The 22,147-nt window shown below is 38.4% G+C and overlaps 1 protein-coding gene across 3 annotated transcripts in view; it reads left to right on the top strand.

Annotated features, from left to right (window-relative positions):
* The first annotated feature begins 1,646 nt into the window (after positions 1 to 1,646).
* RNGTT (RNA guanylyltransferase and 5'-phosphatase) overlaps positions 1,647 to 22,147 on the top strand; it is a 304,153-nt gene continuing 283,652 nt past the window's right edge. For all 3 annotated transcript variants that reach the window (XM_087443866.1, XM_004422111.3, XM_087443867.1), the window contains exons 1-4: positions 1,647 to 1,899; positions 10,569 to 10,678; positions 14,359 to 14,462; positions 14,553 to 14,641. In XM_087443866.1, coding sequence (XP_087299992.1) covers positions 1,836 to 1,899; positions 10,569 to 10,678; positions 14,359 to 14,462; positions 14,553 to 14,641 — 367 coding nt within the window. In that variant the 5' untranslated portion in view covers positions 1,647 to 1,835. The remainder of the gene's footprint in view (positions 1,900 to 10,568; positions 10,679 to 14,358; positions 14,463 to 14,552; positions 14,642 to 22,147) is intronic.

Here is a 22,147-nt window from a genome sequence, read left to right as displayed (position 1 = left end):
TAGGCAGAAATACCCAACAGGTGAAGGATTCCTGGTAGGGAGAGAGAAACTGCCACTCACTTGGATGCCACTCTCCTACTCTACCCTCTATTGTGGGCAGAAGGGAGCCACAAGGTCCTCCCATTCTGCGGGCACTGAGGATGGAGAGGGCATAACTGGATAGTGGAATAAAAATTAAGCACACACTGCTGCCTTACAACCAATAACAGCTGCTCATCGGTTGTATGAGGCCTCTGGGAAGCTCTCCTTGTGCTGAGGACTGAGCTCCCTGGCTGACACAGTGCATGTGAGGAGGACAGTCTCCAAGGGGAGTCATCCCCAGAAGGGGAAAGTGAGATATTCACCTTTTCCATCCTTGGAGGAGATGTGGGGGATCAAACATTTCACCACTCCGGACATGGTACGAACTCTGCCCTGCCAGCAGAGAAGAGAATTGGGCATCGTTTAGGCAGACTGCTGGTCTGTAAGGAAACTGAGTCTTATCTTGTCCTGTCAGGGCAGGAGTGACTCACTAAAAGGTCTCAGCGGATGTAACAGCAGGACAGACCAGGAGTGTGATCTAACTCAGGCTCTCTCAGATCCTATTTATGGGAGAATTCTGACTCTTACTGAGAGGGTCCAGGCATTCAGGGGCTGAGCTGCCCTGCAAGTTTCCCACTGACCCTTTGAAATAGATTCCCCCAAACCTCACACTCTGGCAGTTCAAATACAGCACTGGTGCTTAGAACCAAACTGCTACCTTATAATTAATTTGCCACCGTCAGATTTATATTTAATACTTTAACTAATTTTGTCTGGTAACTACAGAAAGTCTTATTACAGGACATAGTTTATAAAACGCTTCCAATCACCCCTGCTTAACTCCAAAGCAAAGACCATTAGTTTGGGAAGGCAAAGGAGAACACCGCCACACAGTGGTACTCCGTCGAACCATTCCTACCTTGCCAATTATACACATTAGTAACTTTTGAGACACGGACCCGCTGAGACTCCGAAATATGCTTTGAAACTTTGCTCCAGAAATGTACAAACAAAACTCTTAAAAAATGTTTTGGGATTAATTTCAGATACTTCATGGATCCTTAAAAGTACTCCCCCAAAGAGAAATGCCTCATTTCTGGTACTCCAATCTCTCGCCTTGAGAATTTCTCTCAAGCCTGTTCCCTTGATCCACATCAGGGAGAACTCCCCAAATTCCAAATAAAACCCAGATCCTGCCGGAACGCTAAGTTGGCCGAAAAAGGGTGATCAGGCTCTTGAGCTGTGGTAGCGGTGGGAAGACCCCCTTCATCAGTAAAACAGATGCCTTTATGAAAGCTGCGGACCAGTCTACGCGTGGAAAGAGGCTTGACTCCCTTTCATTTTCCAGTGATTCTACCGGCTGTCAAAAAGGGAAAAGAAAATGTGTCGCTCTGCCGGGCTGGGTACAAGGTCAACTGCACATGCGCAAAGCTGTCCTGAAAGCGCTTTGGGATCTCGGCCGGGCAGGGCGGGGCGGGGCGAGGGAAGACCCGCCCCTCTCATTGGCCGCGGCTTTAACTCCTTCCTTTCCCTCCGCCGAGCTTCTCTTCCTTCACCTCTGACCTCGGAAAGAAGGGGGCGGGGCCCTTGGGGGCGGAAGTAGAGGTGCATTGTGGGCTCGCGGAGAGCGGTGGAGTTGAGCCTGAATGAAAGTGGCGCGCCGCCCCTGACGTTACCCGGGTAGCAGCGGCTGGGATTCGCCCCCGGCCGGGATTCGGGGTCTCTGACTTCTCGTGCGGAGCGGACCGCGAGGAGGCAGCGGCGGAGGCGCGGCGAACGTTGGTGGAGGGGACGGCTCTGCGCGGCCCCAAGACATGGCTCACAACAAGATCCCGCCGCGGTGGCTGAACTGTCCGCGGCGCGGCCAGCCGGTGGCAGGTAACCCGGACGGGGGGTGTTCGAGTCCCCGCGCACTGGCGGAGCCCGGGGTGGGCGCAGCTTTTGGTGGTTCCGTGTCTGTTAGTGGTATTTCAGGACCGAGATGTGCTGGCTCTGATGAAGCTTAGTGGATGAGTGTTTGGGAACAGGGACTGGAGGAGGTGGGCCGGTGGGTGGGGACACTTGTCACTACCCAGTAAGGCTAAGTATTGCGAACGGGAAGGTAGACGGGAGGTGTTTGTGGCAGGAGCTGAGGACCCAAGAATACAATGGGCAATACTTTGAAGCTTAGAAGTTTGTGAACATTTCAAGGTTCTCGTAAGGGGAAGGGGGTAAGTGTCTGTCTTCAGAGAAAAGAGGGCTAAAGAGGAGGAGGGCAGTTCCTAGCGGTGAAATGGATCAACACTGAGACGGGAGTTTTTTTTTTAATGACTTTTATTGTGGATTTTTTCATATTTATTGGATTTGACACACAACAAACTTTGAATTTAAAGCGTACAGTTTAATAAATTTTGACTACACACACACACTCATACACATACACATCCTGTGAAACACTCATGAAACCATCACTACGATCAAGATAGTGAACATAAGCATCGCTTCTCAAACTGAGTTTCCTCCTGCCCGTTGGTAATCCCTCCCTCCTCAGGCAACCGCTGATTTGCTTTCTGTCACTATTGATTAGTTTGCCTTTTCTATAATTTTTTAAATAAATGGAAACATATAGCATGTACTCTTTTTTGGGAGGAGGTCTCTGGCTTCTTTCACTCAGCATTATTATTTTGAGATTTATCCGTGTTCATGTATATATCAATAGTTCATTCCTTTTTATTGCTGAGTAGTATTCCATTGATATGGGTACACCACAATTTGTTTATCCATTCACTCGCTGATGGTCATTTGGCTTGTTTCCAGTTTCTAGCCATTACAAATTAACTTGCTATGAACATTCATGTACAATTCTTTGTATGGACATATGCTCTGATATCTCTTGTGTAAATCTCTAGGACAGGAATGGATCATATGGTAGGTGTACCTTTAACCTTTTAAAAAACTGCCAAACTCTTTTCCAAAGTCATAACATTTTACATTTCCACTCTCAGTATATGAGAGTTCTGTTTACTCCCCTTCCTCTCTAAACAGTTGGTATGACCAGTCTTTTTAATTTTACCCACTGTAATAGGTGTTTAGTAATATCTTACGGTAGTTTGGTGTTGAGCATCTTTTCATGTGCTTCTGGGCAATTCACATATCTTCTTTTGTGAAGTGTCCAGATCTTTTTCTGATTTTTTAATTGGGTTGTTTATTTTATCATTGAGTTGTTAGAGTTCTTTATATATTGTAAATACAAGTCCTTTGTTGGATATGGGCTTTTAAAAATCTTTTCTCTCGTCTGTGGCTTGCCTTTTCATTTTCTTAACAGTTTCTTTGGAAGAGTGAAAGTTTTAAATTTTAATTAATTCCAACTTATTGCTTTTTCTAGAAGGTGTTTTGACACAAAAATTAAAGGATTTTATAGTGAGCGCTGAGTACTCACTAATTATGTACATATCGATAGTACATCTGCCTAGTTATTTAAAATTTTTAGAAGAGGAGATTCTGTAATAACTTTTTATTCAGGTTTTCTGATTCTTCTAGTTTGTCAGCTTTTCTTCACATTTTGTATAAAGTCCTCAGTCAATAAAACCATATAAATGATGGATAAAAGTGGTATTGAAAGATAAGCTAAGCAAATCTTAGGGTGAGGAAATGTTTTTCTTTAATGAAAAATGAAATAATTTTCTTTTTGTTTTGACAATTTTTATATGCATTTTCACTGGTAATGAAAACAGTTGTACTTGATAATCATTGTACTTTCTTTTTCAAATGAATTGATCACAATTCTTTACATTTTTCTTTATAGGTCTCACTTTCCAGCCATTTTGACTTTTTTTCCCTTACCATCTCTAACTTAGTATTGAATCCTTTCTTTTTACATATGGTTTTCTCTATGGAGTTATGAAGAAACCTCTAGACTTAGATGTCTGGCCTGTTTTCCTGGATCCTTTTATTACAATTATTTGCTACACTGATTTATAAGAAAACAGAATCATAAAGAGGTTCTTGGTAAAGTGAATATATTTTATTTGGAATTAGAAAAACAGTTTAAAAATCAGAATTTTAATATAATCTGCAGGATGGCAATGACAAATATCAGAATACTGACTTCTTGTCAGATGAATGGGACAGATGTGGCACTGACTGGGGGTAGATAGCAGAAGGTAAGATGCTGAGCTCCAGGCAGCTTTATATCTGTCTGAGAAATAGAGTTGTGTGCCTTTTTTTCTCCCTTTGCTGAGAATGAAGGGTCGGGAATAAAGAGTTTTTCCTTTTTATTGTATTTGGAATATTTTGGCTCCCAAAAGCTAGACTCTTAGTTATTGTGCTTTAGTGAGTCACTAAGCTTACCTGTCATTAATTGTGGTCTCTGGATGGAACCCCAGGCCTCCTGACAACCAAACTAGATCTTTTCTAGTAATTAATACTGCTTCAGTTTGTGGTGCTTATTAGAAAAGTAAAGTGAATACAACTTAGAATCCTTTTTTTTAAATTTTATTTTATCGAGGTCATGATAGTTTATAACATTGTGAAATTTCAGTTGTACATTATTATTTGTCAGTTACCCTATATGACAACACAGAATTCTTGATAAGTTTCTCTGAATTTCCTTTAAAGTTCTCTTTGTATCCTAGAAGTGTTCATGCCTCATTGTGTATTTTGGAAATGCAGGGTTAGCAGTGTTTTATAGTAGCAGAGCAAGAAATATATTCTTGCAAGCCTCAGTGGAAAAGAAGGAATCATTCACATTCCCATTTTCTACCTCCTATTTTCTTTCTCTTATTTTTTTTCTGATTATAAAAGTAACCCACACTTTTTGGATAATTTCTTTGTTATTTTGCATATTTAGGAAAACGTATTATGGCTGCTTAAATGTTCTTCTTGTAAATATTAGGATGCATCTTATTAGTACTAGAAGTTCATAATTTTCCTGAATCAGAAAGATGGTACTGATTATATATAATCTGTTCTACGATGAAGTCACCTTCTCTAATTAAACCAGACTTCCAAAGAGAGAGAGCTCCTGGAGATAGGGCCAGGCTTTATCTCTGAAGAATTCTTTTTTTCTCCTTTTGAGTGATAGATTTCAGGCGAATGCTTTGAAGAAAACAAACTTCTCATTTCTTAAAGGTAGATCATTCAATATAAAATTATTTCATATCTACGATGTGTAAAGAACTTACTAGGAACTAACTGTGGGAATATAAATATGAGATAGTCTTGTGATAGTGGTGGTGACTTTGAAGTCATTTTACTTAGCAAATATTTGGGTGTCTGCTTTGTGCTAGTCCTTGGGGCTAGGGAGATGATTAACATATAGTTCCTCACCTTAAAGAGCACGTAGTCTCATGGGAGTAGCAAACCATCATTTTAAAAGACAGTTCTGTTGTAACAAATGCAATGATGACTCTATTATGGAATGTTATGGGATATCAGAGGTAATAAACCTAATTCTTTGTTTGAGGTTGAGAAAGAGGAGATGGAGAGGGAAGAAGAGGAAGGCTTCCCAGAGAAAGTGATACATGAATTATCTTGAATAAATAGAAGTTTGCTAGATAGATAGTTGAGGGAGATTTTTTTTTGGAAAGGCCTTATGTTAGGATAGAATGATGATGGGAGAGATCTTGGACTGACCAGTGAGGATATGAGGTTGGAGAGTATGAACCAGATCATACAGGCTAATAGGGTGTGATAAGGAATTTTAATATTTATATACTTTTAAAGTACACTGGCAAACCATTGCAATTTTTCAAGCATTGGGATGAGATGATTTGACTTCAGTGTTTTTTTTTTTTTTTTTGTGAGGAAGATCAGCCCTGAGCTAACATCCATGCTAATCCTCCTCTTTTTGCTGAGGAAGACCGGCTCTGAGCTAACATCTATTGCCAATCCTCCTCCTTTTTTTTTCCCCCCCCAAAGCCCCAGTAGATAGTTGTATGTCATAGTTGCACATCCCTCTAGTTGCTGTATGTGGGATGTGGCCTCAGCATGGCTGGAGAAGCAGTGCGTCAGTGCGTGCCCGGGATCCGAAGCCGGGCCGCCAGTAGCGGAGCGCGCGCACTTAACAGCTAAGCCACGGGGTCGGCCCGTGACTTCAGGTTTAAAAAGCTTACTTTGATTGCTCTGTGTTTAGTGTGAAGGAGACAATAATGAAAGTGGGGAGACTAGTTAGGAACTTGTTGTGGTAGTCAGTGAAAGACAATGGTGATGGTTTAGAAGTAGAGTTGAAGAGTAGTAGGCTCATTTGAGAGATATTAAAGGGGGAAAATGGACAGAACTTGGTGTTGGATTTAGAATGAGGGAAGGAGTAAAAATTGAGTCCCAAGCTTCTGGCTTATGCAGTGGGGTGATTGGTATCATTAGGGCTTGTTGGGGGAGAAGCTAGTTGGAAGAGATATTCTTAAGATCCTGATTGCTCAAATATAGATGTTGAGTATACAGTTGGGTATATGGTTTGGAATTCAAACAAGTTTGAGTTGGAGATGTACCTTTAAGGATCATCAGCATAAAGACAATATTTAAAGACATGGTAGTTGATTAGTCAGGATAAGTAATGCTGGTTTCTCTAACAAACAACTTCCGGAACTCAAGGGTTCCAATCAACGTATGTTTATTTCTTGCTCATATCACAGTGCTTGTGTGTCAGAGAGTTTTCCTAGGCAACTCTTCTCCAAATGGCGACTCTCTGGGCTCTTTCCATCTTGTAATGCTGTCCTCTTAAACATGTGACCCTCTAAGGTTCCCATGAAAGGGAAAGAGCAGGAATGGGTGATCTCTCTGGGGGTTTTATGGCCAGCCTTGTAGTGGCATATCTCAGTCCTGCCCATATCCCATTGGCCAGAATCCAGTCACATGGCCCTCTCCTATCTACAAAAGAATCTGAGAAACATAGTCTTTTTGTGTGCCCTGGAAGAGGAAAATAAACAGAATTTATTTATTTTTTTTTTTAAAGATTTTATTTATTTATTTTCCCCCCAAAGCCCCAGTAGATAGTTGTATGTCATAGCTGCACATCCTTCTAGCTGCTGTATGTGGGACCCGGCCCCAGCATGGCCGGAGAAGCGGCGCGTCGGCGCGCACCCGGGATCCAAACCCGGGCCGCCAGCAGCGGAGCGCACGCACTTAACCGCCAAGCCACGGGGCCGGCCCAGGAAATAAACAGAATTTAGTGAACAGGTAGCATTGTTTCTGCCATGGCAGTGGATAAGACCTTCCAGGCAGAGAATGTAGAGAGTAGAGGAGAAGCATGGTTCCTAGCATGGAACCTACAGAAATTTAGCATTTAGAAGTTGGGTAGAGGAAAAAAGAGGGAACAAAGGAGTTGAGAAGGAATAGCTAGAAATTGGGGGTGTGTTAGGTGGGTGGTAGAAATGAAAGGAGTCCTGGAAGCCAAGAGAATTTTTCCAGAAGGAAGGAGTTGTCAGATATATGAGATGCTGCTGAGATGTTAAGATACTAGAACAGTTGGTAACAAATGGAAGGGAGGAAGGAGTGATTGATGGTGCTTGAGAAAGCAAAATGGAAGGGAATCCAGAGCAGTGGGTGGGGATTGGCCTTTAATGGGAGGAAGGACAGGGGATGAAAGAGAAGATAGGTTCAGATACAGAAAAGTTTATAGGTGAACTGCAGAGGTGAGGCAAGTTTCTGCCTGATTGTGGAGAGGCTTGTTGAGTGGCAGTTACATCCATGGAGTCTACATCCGTGTCATCTGGGTTTGAATCACTGTTCTCATATTTACTAGAAGTGTGACAATGGGCAAGTTACTTAATTTCTCTTGCCTTGGTTTTCTCATCTGTAAATTGGGGATAAAAACAGTACTTACTTTTTTGTTAGGAGTAAATGAATTAATCTATATAAAATGTTTGAAACAGTGCCTGATAAGTGGTAAACATATAAAGTTAGCTTTTATTATATGGCTTCTGTTTCTTTTTACCTTGTTAGTGAGGTATAACATAATTTGTTTGTCATTTGAAAAGGGGATGGGGAAACCTGGTACATTTTATGAAGGAGGAAAATATGTTGAAACGGTTATTTATCATAGAAGATAGTTGTTAGTGGTGTGTGGTAGGATTGCCTTTTAGATTGGTGATTATGATTTAGAGTGTCACCCGTCTGCTGTGCTGTGAGCTTTTCTCTAGGAGTCCTGAGCTGCATATGTGTAGGCCCAAAGAAGTCAGGTGGTTTATTGAGGTCTGGATTTTCCTCAGGTGAGTATAACTGAGTAATGGGGAGGAGCAGAGAGGTTAAGTGTATTTAGAGGGAACTAATTATGATTATCAGCTGTGGACTCTGACGTGGGCTAAGAAGGAAAGTAAAGATCAGAAGAGCTGATGGAATCAGGATTGGACCTCTGAGACAACAGTGAGAAGGAGGGAGCGTCTAATGGGATGAATCTTCTAACATACCACGCTATTTACTTATTTATTATGTTGATTGTTTATGGTTTGTCTTTTCCCAATAGAATGTAACCTCTGTGAGGGCAGGGATTTTTATCTGTTTGTTTTTTTCTTTTCACTAATGTGTTCCATGCCTCCAGAACAATGCCTGGTACATAATAGGGATTCATGAAATATCTGTTAAATAAACTAAGTGAAATATAATAATTTAGGTGAGGTGGTGCTAGAGGTGGTGAGAAGTGGTCAGATTCCAGATATATTTTGAAGGTAGAACTGATAGGATTCGCTGATGATTGGACATGGGATGTGCAAGAACGAGAGGGATCAAGTATAACTGAAGGTTTTGGGCTGAGCTACTAAAAAAATGGTGTTACCGTTTGCTGAGGTGGATTTCTGTTTTTTATTTTATTTTATTTTAAAGATTTTATTTATTTATTTTTTCCCCTCAAAGCCCCAGTAGATAGTTGTTATGTCATAGCTGCACATCCTTCCAGTTGCTGTATGTGGGACGCGGCCCCAACATGGCCGGAGAAGCGGTGGGCGCCGGGGATCCGAACCCGGGCTGCCAGCAGCGGAGCGCGTGCACTTAACCGCTAAGCCATGGGGCCGGCCCTATTTTATTTTATTTATTTATTTTTCTGGTGAGGAAGATCAGCCCTGAGCTAACATCCAGGCCAATCCTCCTCTTTTAGCTGAGGAAGACTGGCCCTGGGCTAACATCCATGCCCATCTTCCTTCACTTTATATGGGACGGGCCACAGCATGGCCTGACAAGCGGTGCCTCAGTGCACGCCCGGAATCTGAACCCAGGCCACCAGCAGCAGAGTGCGAGCACTTAACCGTTACGCCATGGGGCCGGCCCCGCTGAGGTAGAGACGAGCATGAGAGGAGCAGTTTCTGGAGTGTGAATATTGAGAGCTCAGATTTGGATATCAAGTCGCAGATGTCTGTTTGACACCAAGTAGAGATAAGTCAGGTAGGCAGTTTGATATCCAAGTCTAGAGTTAAGGGAGAGGTTTGGACTGGACATAACATATTTGTGAGTCAGCAGCACATTGGTGGCTTTTAAAGCTATGAGATTAGATTGAGACGCCATGGGAGTGAGTGTAGATAAAAAAGAGGTCCAAGGACAGAGCCCTGGGACAAAACATAGAGGGGTGAGGGAGATACGGAGGAACCAGTAACGGAGACTGAGAAGGAGAGGCCAGAGAGAGGAGGACAACCAGGAGGATGTAGTATCCTGGAAGCCAGTGAAAAAAGTGATTCAGGAGCTCCCTCTGGAATTAAAAAGTGATAAGTTGTTTGAGAACTGAGAATTGACCATTGGATTTAGCAGTCTGGAGGTTATTGGTGATCTTGAGTGGTTTTGTAGAAAATAAAAATTTTAAAAATTATCTTTTTATGAAATTTAGGTTAAAGCCTCTGGACAGATGTTAAGATTCACTCAGATATTATTTTAGGTAGATATTTATTCTTACTGATTTTATTGTGTTTTAAAATATAGATCAGTTAAAAACAAAAAAAAACACAAAAGAAAACAACAAAAAAACAACAAAAAAAGATAAAATATAGATCAGTTAAAATAGATGATTTTAAAATTGATTATATCAGGTGACTTCCCCTATGCTTATCCTGTGATTCAGAAAAAAAGGCAAAAAAGTTCGGTCAGTCTTGCTGAAATTATAATCACTGATAGTTGTTTGGGGAGTGATTTTGGTTAGCATGCTTCTCAGCATGATCCTTATCCTGAGATGTAGGATAAGGTCCATAAGATGGAGAAAGTTCCAACCTCATATTAAAAGAGTATAATTAGAAGTTTCAAAGAATTGATTTAATTCACTCCATTATCAATTTTCCAGTACCATATCTGTAAAGGTTTTAAGGCAATAACTTTTTAATGTAGTGGTTTAGAACCTAAGAGTCTTTATGGAAGTTCCATTCATTGGTAATTTTTCTGTTGCATTTATATTTGATTGTCAATTTCTCGAATTTAGGTTGTCCTTAAAAGTTCCAAGGCAGTACCTTTAAAAGTATAAGTTTAGATTGAGAGTACTTCATGAACAGTTCCATTTAAAATGTTTTAAAAAGTGATTTTGAGAATTGCTAATTATAGAGTTTTAATCTGAAACATTTTCTTTAATAAAAATTGTTACCTATCTTAATGTTGTTTAGGAAGATTCTTACCTCTGAAGACAATGTTAGGACCAAGATATGATAGTCAAGTTGCTGAAGAAAATCGATTTCATCCCAGTATGCTCTCAAATTATCTAAAGAGTCTGAAGGTAAGAAATAAAACATTTTTGATGCTGATTTAGTATACTTTATTCCTCTTTTGTTCTTCAGGTGGCTTAAAGAAAAAAACCTTCTATTTTGAAATAATTAAATGACTCAGAGGAAGTTGCAAAAATTGTACATAGAGTTCCGTGCACCCTTCCCCCAGCTTTTCCCAGTGGTGACATCTTACATAATTGTAGTACAATATCGAAAGAGGAAATTGACATGGGTATAGTACTGTTGACCAGATTGCAGACCTTATTTATTTTTTTTACCAGTTTTTATATGTATTTATTTCTGTGTATGTGTGTTGAGTTCTGTGCAGTTGCATCCAACATATGGGTCTGTGGTGGTGGTTACAGGACTCTTCCATCTCCACAAAAGAACTTCCTCATGCTACTACCCCTTCATAGTCAGACCCATCTTCCCACCCCAACCCTGTGTGCTGGCAACTGCTCATCTCTCCTCCATCTCTGTAGTTTTGTCATTTTGAGAATGTTATATAAATGGAATAAAACAGTATATGACCTTTTGAGATTGGCTTTTTTTTTTTTTTTTTAGGTGAGGCAGATCGGTCCTGAGCTAACTCCCAATGCCAATCCTCTTTTTGCCAAGGAAGATTGGCCCTGGGCTAACAGTTGTGCCCATCTTCCTCTACTTTATATGGGACGCCGCCACAGCATGGCTTGACAAGCGGTGCATCAGGGCGTGCCCAGGATCCGAACCAGCGAACCCCGGGCCACTGAAGCAGAGTAACCACTGTGCCACCAGGCTGGCCCCAGAGATTGGCTTTTTTCACTAAGCAAAATGCCTTTGAGGTCCATCCAAGTTGTTGCATGTATCAACAGAAAGTCCATTCCTTTTTATTGCCGAATAGTATTCAGTTGTATGGATGTACCAGAGTTTATTTAACCATTCTCCCATTGAATAGTTAAATAACAATTTAGCCAATTTGGATTGTTTCCAGTTGTGGGGTATTGGGAACAAAGCTGCTGTGAGCATTCATGTATAGATGTTTGTGTGAATATAAGTTTTCATTTTTCTGGGGTAAATACCTAAGAGTATGATTACTGAGTGCATAGTTAGTTTGACAAGAAAGTGCCAAACTGTTTTCCTAAATGAAACTTTCATTTTTTATGATATTCTAACATATTACTGATTGTATTAGTTTCCTAGGGCTGCTGTAACAGATGACTACAAACTGGGGGGCTTAAAATAACAGTTTACTCTCTCACAGCTCTGGAGGCTAAAAGTTTCTAATCAAGGTGTTGGCAAGGTTAGTTCCTTCTGGGGGCTTGGAGGGAGAATCTTTTCCATTCTTTTCTCCTAGCTTCTGATGATTGCCAGCAATCCTTGGCATTCCTGGGCTTGCAGCTCCGTCAGTCGTCTCTGCCTCATTGTTGACATTCTCTCTGTGTGTGTCTATGTCCACATTCCCCTGTTTTAAGGACACCCTAATCCAGTATGACCTCATATTAATTTGATTATATTTGCAAAAACCCTATAACCCTATTTTCCAATAAGGTCACATTTACAGGTACTGGGAGTTAGGACTTGAACGTATCTTTTTAGGGGCATAATTCAACCCATAACACCAATCTTTGTTAGTCTTCTATTTTATACTCTTGGTAGTCTTTTATTGTATGCTATATTAGTACATTCAACAAATATTAGTGCCCATTATGTGCAAGGCTTCTATCATGGGGTAGAAAAGTCACCACTTAGATTTTGAAAACCTGTTACTCATCCCTTTTCTTGGTGTAGTTTTGAGTCTTTATTTGTTTATATCTTTTATTTTAGCTTACTTGTAGACTTTTAAGTTTTATTTTCATTATCAAAAATCATATTGAAAGTCATAGTTAACATTTATAGAATGTTAAATTTTTCCTAGGCAATGTGCTAAGAGCTTGGGCCAGATAGCCTGAGTTTGAATTCCAGTTTGCCACTTACAGCTTTGTGGGCAAGTTACATAATCTCTTCATGTTTCAGTTTCCTCATTTGCAAGTAAAATTAAGGCATGTAAAGCGTGTAGAATAGTGCTTGACGCAGAGTAAGGACTTCATTTAAATCTCACAACAACCCTGTGAGGTAGATACTATTATTGTCCTTACTTCATGGATTGGGATTATCTATTTTGAAAAATAAATATGTGTATGTAATATATATGTGTGTACATGTGTATACACACAGATACCTTCACAAACACATTTTCCACACAGACACACCACACACACATACACACATTTATACATATACATATGTCTGGAGCTCATGGCAATTAAGTCACATAGTACAGTTTCTCAGTTTCCTTGGCTGAAGTATTCCCATGTATTTAGAAAATTCATATTTTCTTGCTCATCTACACTTTTCCTTCACTTCTTATTTTGGACCTGGAGACAAACAACATGGGTTCTAATTCTAACTCACTGAGAAGCTGTATTATAGTATCTAAATCTTTGTGTTGGCAGTACATATCCTTTGAAGGAATTAAGATCACTGCAGAAGCTATGTAGGAAGAGAAGTAGGCCCAGGGGTGGCAGATGGCAGAAAATACCATCAAAAATACATTTCCTATAAGTAAGAGCTCATCTGATTGGTAGACCTATCTCTCATCTACACATGAAGAAATGTGTAGATCTGGAGAAGTGGCACATTATGGCAGCTAGTTATATTTTAGAAGCACACAATTTTGTCTGTTTTGTCCTGTGTGAAATTTAAATGTTTTTCCCATTTTTTTCCTTGTAACAGTGGAGTTGAACCATTATATAGACCAGTCTCCTTTAGGCAAATCCTGCAATAGATACTCAACAAAAGCAATAACAACAAAAGAGAGAAAAATAACAATTAAAAATGCAGATTGTTTCTCTTGCTGTTCTTCCCAGAGAGTATATGCTTTGGAATGAGGTGGAAGATGTATGAATTAGCTGTTGTTTTACTTGGCTCAGTTTGGGTGTGCGTTTCTTAGTGAGACTATCTTGCCATGCGGTATGTGATTCTAGTTGTTAAAGATTTTTGAAACCAAATGGCCCCTGAACTTAAGCCAACTGCTTCAGGTAGTGCTCAACAGAAGAAATAAGGATTTTTGTTCCAATGCAAGAAGAAAAACTGGCTGAGATGGGATTAAGTCTTCAATGAGATGCACAATTATGGCCAGGTGTACTGTTTTTTTTATTGATTACTTAAGGGATTTACAAGGGAATTTCAACTTTTACCCTATATACTTGCTTTAGAATTTAACTGTCTAACATTTGATTTAGTGATAGCTGCTTAAGATGCTGGGTTGGTGTGTACCTGGAGCTTGGGTTGGGTGTGTTTCAGAAGGATGCTATCTCTGCTCTCACCCTCTTGTCTAATAAATCATAGGTGGATTGGAGATGCAGGAAACTTCACCAGTGTTTGCTTTTTTAGGTGGACTTCTGTGATGCTGAAGTGGGGTGTCTTTTGCTTATGTTCTTGCTCCATCATTGATTAGGGGGTTACTTTATTTAATGTAGTACCTGCTGAGTTCTAGTGCCTTGAATAAGACTTGGGTAAGTGATGCTTTCCGTGTCAATAGTTCACTGGCAGAGTGAACATAAAATTTCCTTCAGTGTAGATGGATGAACTGGAGTATTGCCGTTTAGTCAACTTATTTTGGCACAAATTCAGTTACTAGGAAATCTGACCTTTTTTCTTTCTTTTTTTTAAGGTTAAAATGGGCTTGTTGGTGGACCTGACAAATACTTCAAGGTTCTATGACAGAAATGACATAGAAAAAGAAGGAATCAAATATATAAAACTTCAGTGTAAAGGGTAAGTCATGTATTAAGATTCTTTAATATTGAAACCTTTCTCTGAAATTTATAATCTCTGTTTAAAAAAAAAATGTTTCCATATTCCTAGACATGGTGAGTGCCCTACAACCGAGAATACTGAGACATTTATTCGTCTGTGTGAGCGGTTTAATGAAAGAAACCCACCTGAACTTATAGGTATGTTTGGCTTTACTTTACCACTGTTGAATATTTTATTTTGTGATTGGGTTTCCATTCTCTTTTTTGCAAGTAAGTTGATATGGATTTTTTTTTTTTCATTTTAAAGTAATCACCAAGAAGTATTTGTTAAAGTAATAGACTAACTTTTGTGAACTATCAAATAAGTGTATTTTTGTAATTTTTGTGTTTTTCAAGATAAAGCCCTAATTGCCCCTCTTTAGGTGTACTGTTGGGAAACTCTCTTTTAAACACTATGTATTTATTTTTTATAATTTTGGATTTTATACTGTATATGTTATTCTGAAACTTTCTTTTTTCACTCAGTATTATATTTCTGTGAGTGATCCATGATGATACATTTAACTGTCGTTCATTTTTGCTGCTGTGTAGTATTCCATCATATGAATATACTCCAGTTTATTTCTTCTCCTGTTGGTGGACAGTTCTTTCAGCAGATATTTATTGACTGCTGTTCTTTGCCAGGTATAGGCTCTTGGAACACATCAGTGGAGAAGACAGAAAAAAGTCCCTGCTCTTCTGGAGCTTATATTCTAGTGTTGGCTGGGAGCGGGGTGGGGGGAACGCAGGCAATAAACAATAAATGTAATAAAGAAGTCAATTTTCTGAAAATGACAGTAACTTAAAATGACATTTGGGTTATTTTCAGTTTTTTTCGCTGTTATAAATAATGCTGCTAGGAGTGGTCTTCTAGAATTTTTAAGGTTTGATTTTTGCTTTGATTCTTTGTTCTTGCTGGTATTTATATTGTTCTTGCTGGTATTTATATTGGTATATGGTTTGAATTGAGGATCCAATTTAAATGTTTTTTAAATAACCAATCATTTGTTTCAGCACAGCTGATTGAAAAATTTTTTCTCCTGATAGCTAGATGCCATAAATTAACTGCTTATATGTGCTATTGGAAAATTTTTGCAAATTCATTTGGCTTTTAATTTTTTTGGTAATATTTTAAAACTTTTTTGTCATCAATATATTTTCTTGTGTGATTCCTTCTTTTTTTAGTTTTAAACAGCTAATATTTTCCTCATTCAGAATTAACTAAAATCTCTTAGGAATAGTAAGAAAGTTAAGGGGATATATTTGGACACAGATAAATAAGAAAACATCAACTTTTCTGCAAACAAGCAAGAACTAGTTAGAAAATATAGAATGATCTCATTAATCTTATTATTAATAATACTGGCTAACATTTACTGAACATTTTCTCTCTGCTAAGTCACTCTGTAAAGCATTTTATATACAATATCTCATTTTATTCTCACAACAATCCTGTTAGGTAGGTATTATTGTCACCCCCATATTATGATAAGAAACTGAGGCTTGGAAAGATTAAGTGACTTGCTCAAGGTCATTCACACAGCTAGTAAAGGTTAGAACTTAGATCAGATCCTAACTGAGTTGAGAGTTCACGCTCTAAACCACTTCTCTCTTCTGTAACAGCAGTAGAAAACACTAAGGAATAAAGTTATTAAGATATGTAGGAGATGTTTATGAAGAAAATATATTTGGATATTAAAAGACTTGAAGAAATGGAGAGACGTTATTTGTTTCCAAGTTAATTTCAAATTTTTAATGTAATTCCAAGCAAAAGCCCAATGAGACTTTGGAAGAATTACTGTGAAGTTAATTTCTCTTTGTAAAATCCACTGCCTCCATTAAGTCAATAAATATTTATTAAGCACACAAAAAAAATTGTTTGGCAAATCAAACAGGCAAGATTATGAGCAAGAAAATTTTGAAAAACAAAAGTAATAAGGGGATTTTCCTTACCAGGTATTAAAGCATGTGGTAAAGCAGTGGAAACTATAGTAGGGTCCTGGTCGTAGAGGAGATGTTTTTCAAATCAGAGGGGGAAATGTGATTATTCAACAAATGGTATTGAGACAATTAGCCAAGTATATAATAAAATACATTTTAGGTAGATAAAATATTTTTAAAAGGACTCATAAGAATATAGGAGAAAATAAGGTCAGTATTTATTTATAAATTCTGGGGTAAGGAAGGATATTCCAAGTATATCACCAAAGGCAGAATCAAAAATTAAAATGTGATGTCTATTAAGGGTAATAGTAACAGCTGCTGTTAATGAATGCTTATTATTTGTCTGGCAGACATGGTGGGAAACTATAAATGAATGAATAAATATAATCCTCATACAACTCTATGTAGTATGTGGTGGTATCCCCATTTTACAGATAAGGAAAATGAATCTCAGAGAATTTAAATAGTTTGCCCATGGTCACACATCTAATAAATGTTTTTTTTTTTTTTCAATACTCTTTTCCCTATAATCATTTTTGATACATGTATATTTATTTATTTTGTGGGGAAGATCAGCACTGAGCTAACATCTGATGCCAATCCTCCTCTTTTTGCTGAGGAAGATTGGCCCTGAGCTAATCCATGCCCATCTTCCTCTACTTTTTGTGGGTTGCCGCTACAGCATGGCTCTACAAGCAGCGCGTCAGTGCACGCCCGGGATCCGAATCTGCGAACCCCGGGCCGCCACAGTGGAGCGCGTGCACTTAACCGCTTGTGCCACTGGGCCAGCCCCTCTAATAAGTGTTTAAGCCAGGTTTTTAATCCAGTTTCTGATTTCAAAGTCCAAATCTCTAATTAGTTGCTACACTGGTTTCTAGATTGACCATATAAAAAGGAAAATAAATTTCTGTATTATAAAACACAACAGAAACAGAGCAAAAAGATATTTGACAAATTGGGAAAAATATTTGAAGCTTATATGACAGATAAAACGTTAATATTCATATATACAAAGAGATTTTATAATCCAATAGGCAAAAGAGGCATTCCTCAATAGAAAAATATGGAAAACAATGAAAGTGTAATTTATAAAAGATGAAATACAAATAGCCAAGAAACATGAAAAATTTTTTGTCCTTACTCATCAACAAGAGATGCAAATTGAAATATATACGTGGCTACCTTCCCCATGAAATTGGCAAAGATTTAAAAAATTACAATGTCAAGAATTGGATAATATGGATGCACTTATACATTGTGAATTAGAGTGTTAATTGGTACAGCCTCTCTGGAGGGACAGTTTGGTGATATTTCTGAAGATCCTTAAAGTGTTCATACACTTTAACTCATCAAGACCATATCTAAGAATTTATTTTAATGAAGTAGAGATGGACATAAAGATTTATGTGAAAAGAATTTCCTCACAGCTTCATTTGTAATAAAAAAAACTGGAAACAGCTTACGTATCTGATAAAAGCAGGTCATTTATATTGTACAGTATGCAACTGTTATTTAACAGAAGAAGAGTAATGTGGGAATATATGACGTGTTGTGATATGTATATGTATGTATATTTACACATTCACATGAATATATGTAATGAGTACACATATATACACATATATTTAGGTATACAACTAGGAGATCTACAGCCTAAAATAGCATTGAGGCCTTTATTTGAGTGATTAAAAACGAATTGTTTTCTTATTTGAGAGACGCCACTGTAGCGGTAATTTCTAAATATACTTGGAGAATGCAAAAGAAGGCAGTTAAGAAGTTTTAACATCTGAAATCAGATGTCATGATTTCTGAAAGATTAACACTCTCGAGTTTAGGAGTCGACCCTTGTTATGAATTGTCCAGTTGTATTCTTGGAAGAACTGATAGGGAAAATTTCTAAATTGAGTGTTTTATGGGTTATAAAAGTTATAGAACTCACTACAATATATTCTGTATTACTTGCTTTATATCACTGTAGTGATTCTGTTTATGTGAATTGAAGTGGAAACATTTGTTTTGGGCCTGCCAAGTTTTGGAGCACAGATAGTATTGGCAATGATTTATTGTCTGAAGACAATAACAGAAACTGGTCTTAGAGCTGGTTGCTGGTAACACCTTGTCAAACAAAAGGAGCTAAAGAATCAAGTTTGTGTTCTTAGGATCTGAAAATATTGGCCTGCTTTAACAATATTTTAATTGTGTTTTAGTATCAGAGATGGAATTTTCATCAGCCTTGCACACATTCTTGCTGAAGCATACTCGTGACCAAGAGTAAACATTTGTGACATGGCAAAAGTTAGACTCATTTATTTTCAAAGCTACTTTTTTTTTCATCATCTTTAAATTATCTGTTGTAATTGTAATTCATGCAGTTAGCCTGGTTGTGGGATAATACTGTAGGCTTTGTGGAAATATAAAGTTCTTGAAACACTTACACAGAAACCTGAAGCTTTTTCTGATCCTTAGGAAGAACTACAGCTTCATAATTCCTTACCTGAACCCCTTGGGGCCAGATGTTTCCCATTTTTACCATGTTACCTCCCCTGGTAGCAGTACCCCCTAATTTTTTTTTTGTGAGGAAAATCAGCTCTGAGCTAACATCTGTGCTAATCCTCCTCTTTTTGCTGAGGAAGACCGGCTCTGAGCTAACATCTATTGCCAATTCTCCTCCTTTTTTTTCCCCAAAGCCCCAGTAGATAGTTGTATGTCATAGTTGCACATCCTTCTAGTTGCTGTATGTGGGACGCGGCCTCAGCATGGCCGGAAAAACCGTGTGTCGGTGCGCGCTCGGGATCGGAACCCGGGCTGCCAGTAGCGGAGTGCGCACACTTAACCACTAAGCCACGGGGCAGCACCCCCCTAATTTTTTTATTATGGAAATTTTCAAACATTCCAAAAGTAGGGAGAATAGTAAAATGAAATCCCATATATCCATCATCTAGCTTCAGTAGTTATCATTTTGCTGATTTTTTTTCATCTTTCCTCTCCTCTTCTTAACAAATTTTTTGAGTATTTTAAAGCAAATCACAGATATCATGTCATTTCACTAAAAATGTTTCAGTATGCATCTCTAACTGATAAGGATTTTTGGTTTGTATATAACCACTGTGCAATTATACCAAGCAGAATAATTATAAATTCCTTAATGTCATCTAAAGCCTAGTCCAGGGCTGGCCCCGTGGCTTAGCGGTTAAATGCCTGCGCTCTGTTGCTGGCGGCCTGGGTTCGGATCCTGGGCGGGCACCGACGCACTGCTTCTCCAGCCATGCTGAGGCCGCCTCCCACGTACAGCAACTAGAAGGGTGTGCGTCTATGACATACAACTATCTACTGGGGCTTTGGGGGAAGAAAGTAAATAAAAATTAAAAAAAAAAAGGTGCATTAGCTTAAAAAAAAAAAAATAAATAAAGCCTGGTCCATTTTTAGGGTTCCTCAACTATCTAAAAAATGTCTTTTTAAGGTTAGATTTTCAAACCAGGATCCAACAGTGTGCATGTGTTGTATTTTGTTGTTATGTCTCTTAAGTCTCTCTGATTCTCTCTTTTTTTTTAATGCCATCAGTTTGTTGGAGAAACCAGGTCATTTGTCCTGTAAAATATTCCATAGTCTGGATTTATCTGATTGCTTCCTCATGGTATCAGTTAACTTGTTCCTTTATCTCCTGTATGTCCTGTAAGTTGGTAGTTAAATCTAGAGAAATGATTATATTCAGTTTTAGGGTTTTAGACAAGAATGCTTCGTAGTTGGTGTTGTATAGTTCCTTTCACACCACATCAGGAAGCATGTAATATCTTAAGTGGGTTCAGATGGTGGCAACTTGTTTCCTCTGTTACAAAGTTCTTCATCAGTCTTTTACCAAATGATTTTAGTATCTATGGATGACTGTTGCCTTGATCCAGTATTTCATTAGGGGTTGCAAAATGATGATTTTTCTCATTCTTTCATTTCTTCATGTATTAGCTGGAATTCTTTAGTAAAGAACTATTCTTTCTCCGCAATTTGGTTATCCTGAAATGCAGTTTGTACTGGAAAGGCAAGTTAAATGTTTGATTCTCAATTTTCAGAATAGTGAGTCGGAATCTCAGCAATCTCCAATGGTGACTGATTAATTTTGTTTTGTTGGAGTATCTGTATGAACTCATTATTTTTATATGGTTGATGTATTTAAATCAGTTGCAGTCGCTGTTTATTCTTATGTCCAAATTGCTCTATCCTAGGCCAATGGGAGCCCCTTCAGGTTGGTTTCTGTATCTTTTTGATATCATTCTTTGATGGTTTCCTTGTTTTCTGGCATAAGATGTTTTTCAGACCTAGAATCAGTTGTTTCTCTAAGGAGCCTGGTTCCTTTTAGTGGAAAATAGTATTTAGAGATAATCTGGGTGTTAGAGAGCATTGCATAATTAAACAGATTAACATTTCTGCAATTAAACACATGAATATTCATTCACACTAAGTGGGAAAAATAGGTTATAAATAACATCACATCAGTTCAGGTCAGGTTTTGTCCCCAAATGATTTACTAAAAGTCTTAATTTTCTTAGAGTTTTTTTGAAATTATACTTACAAATAAGAGATTATGGAACTTTAGTGCATTTGTTTGCATGTGCAGAAATAACTGTTTTGAGAATAAGAATTTTGTGGACTGGAGAAATTAAAAAATCTTGTCTTGTGTTAAAACAGAAACAGCTGATTTCTTGGTAAATAGTGGACTGTGTATAATAGATACATAGCTTAACTAATGCCTCTCATTAGGTGTTTCTAGTTATAAATACGCGTGATAGATTTGTGAATATGTATTTTCATGAGTCGCACACGTTTATTTTGGTAAAAAACATTTTTAAAAAGAATTTATTTTATTGAGGTTATAATAGTTTATAACGTGTGAAATTTCAGTTGTACATTATTATTTGTCGGTCACCATATATATGTGCCCCTTTACCCTTTATGCCCACCCCCTAACCCCCTTCCCCTCTGGTAACCACTAATCTGAAAAAGCATTTCTTTTGTTTAAATAAAAATATTTGAGGGCCTGCCCCATGGCTTAGCGGTTGAGTGCGTGAGCTCTGCTACTGGCGGCCTGCGTTCGGATCCCGGGCCCGCACCTACGCACCGCTTCTCCGGCCATGCTGAGGCCGCGTCCCACATACAGTAACTAGAAGGATGTGCAACTATGACATACAACTAGCTACTGGGGCTTTGGGGGAAAAAAGGAGGAGGATTGGCCATAGATGTTAGCTCAGAGCCGGTCTTCGTCAGCAAAAAGAGGAGGATTAGCACGGATGTTAGCTCAGGGCTGATCTTCCTCACAGAAAAAAAAAAAAAGAATTTGAGATAACTTGGCACATAATAAGTTCTTAATAATTGTTAGTTTCCTTCTTCTGTTCTTATTTTTGTTGCTCATTTAGGCCAGGGTGTCTCAACCTCAGCATTATGGACATTTTAGACTGGACAATTCTTTATTTTACGGGATTCTCCTGTGTGTTGTAGGATGTTTGACAGCATTTCTGGCCTCTACCCCTAGATGCTAGTGGCATCCCACCAGTTGTGACAATTAAAAATGTCTCCTGACGTTACCAGATGTCTTCTGGGGAGTTGGGGGGCGGGCAAAATCACCCCTAGTAGAGCACCACTGATTTGAACTGATCAGATAAGATTTTGATCCTAAAAATTAATTTATCTGACTAATGAGATAGAAAGGAAATTGTGTGTATTGAGATTAGG

This window comes from Ceratotherium simum, chromosome 19 (assembly GCF_057802395.1).
Source record: "Ceratotherium simum simum isolate JZ-2026a chromosome 19, ASM5780239v1, whole genome shotgun sequence".
NCBI lineage: Eukaryota > Metazoa > Chordata > Mammalia > Perissodactyla > Rhinocerotidae > Ceratotherium > Ceratotherium simum.
Note: the sequence above shows the minus strand (reverse complement) of the source record. Positions and strands in the feature narration are given on the sequence as shown.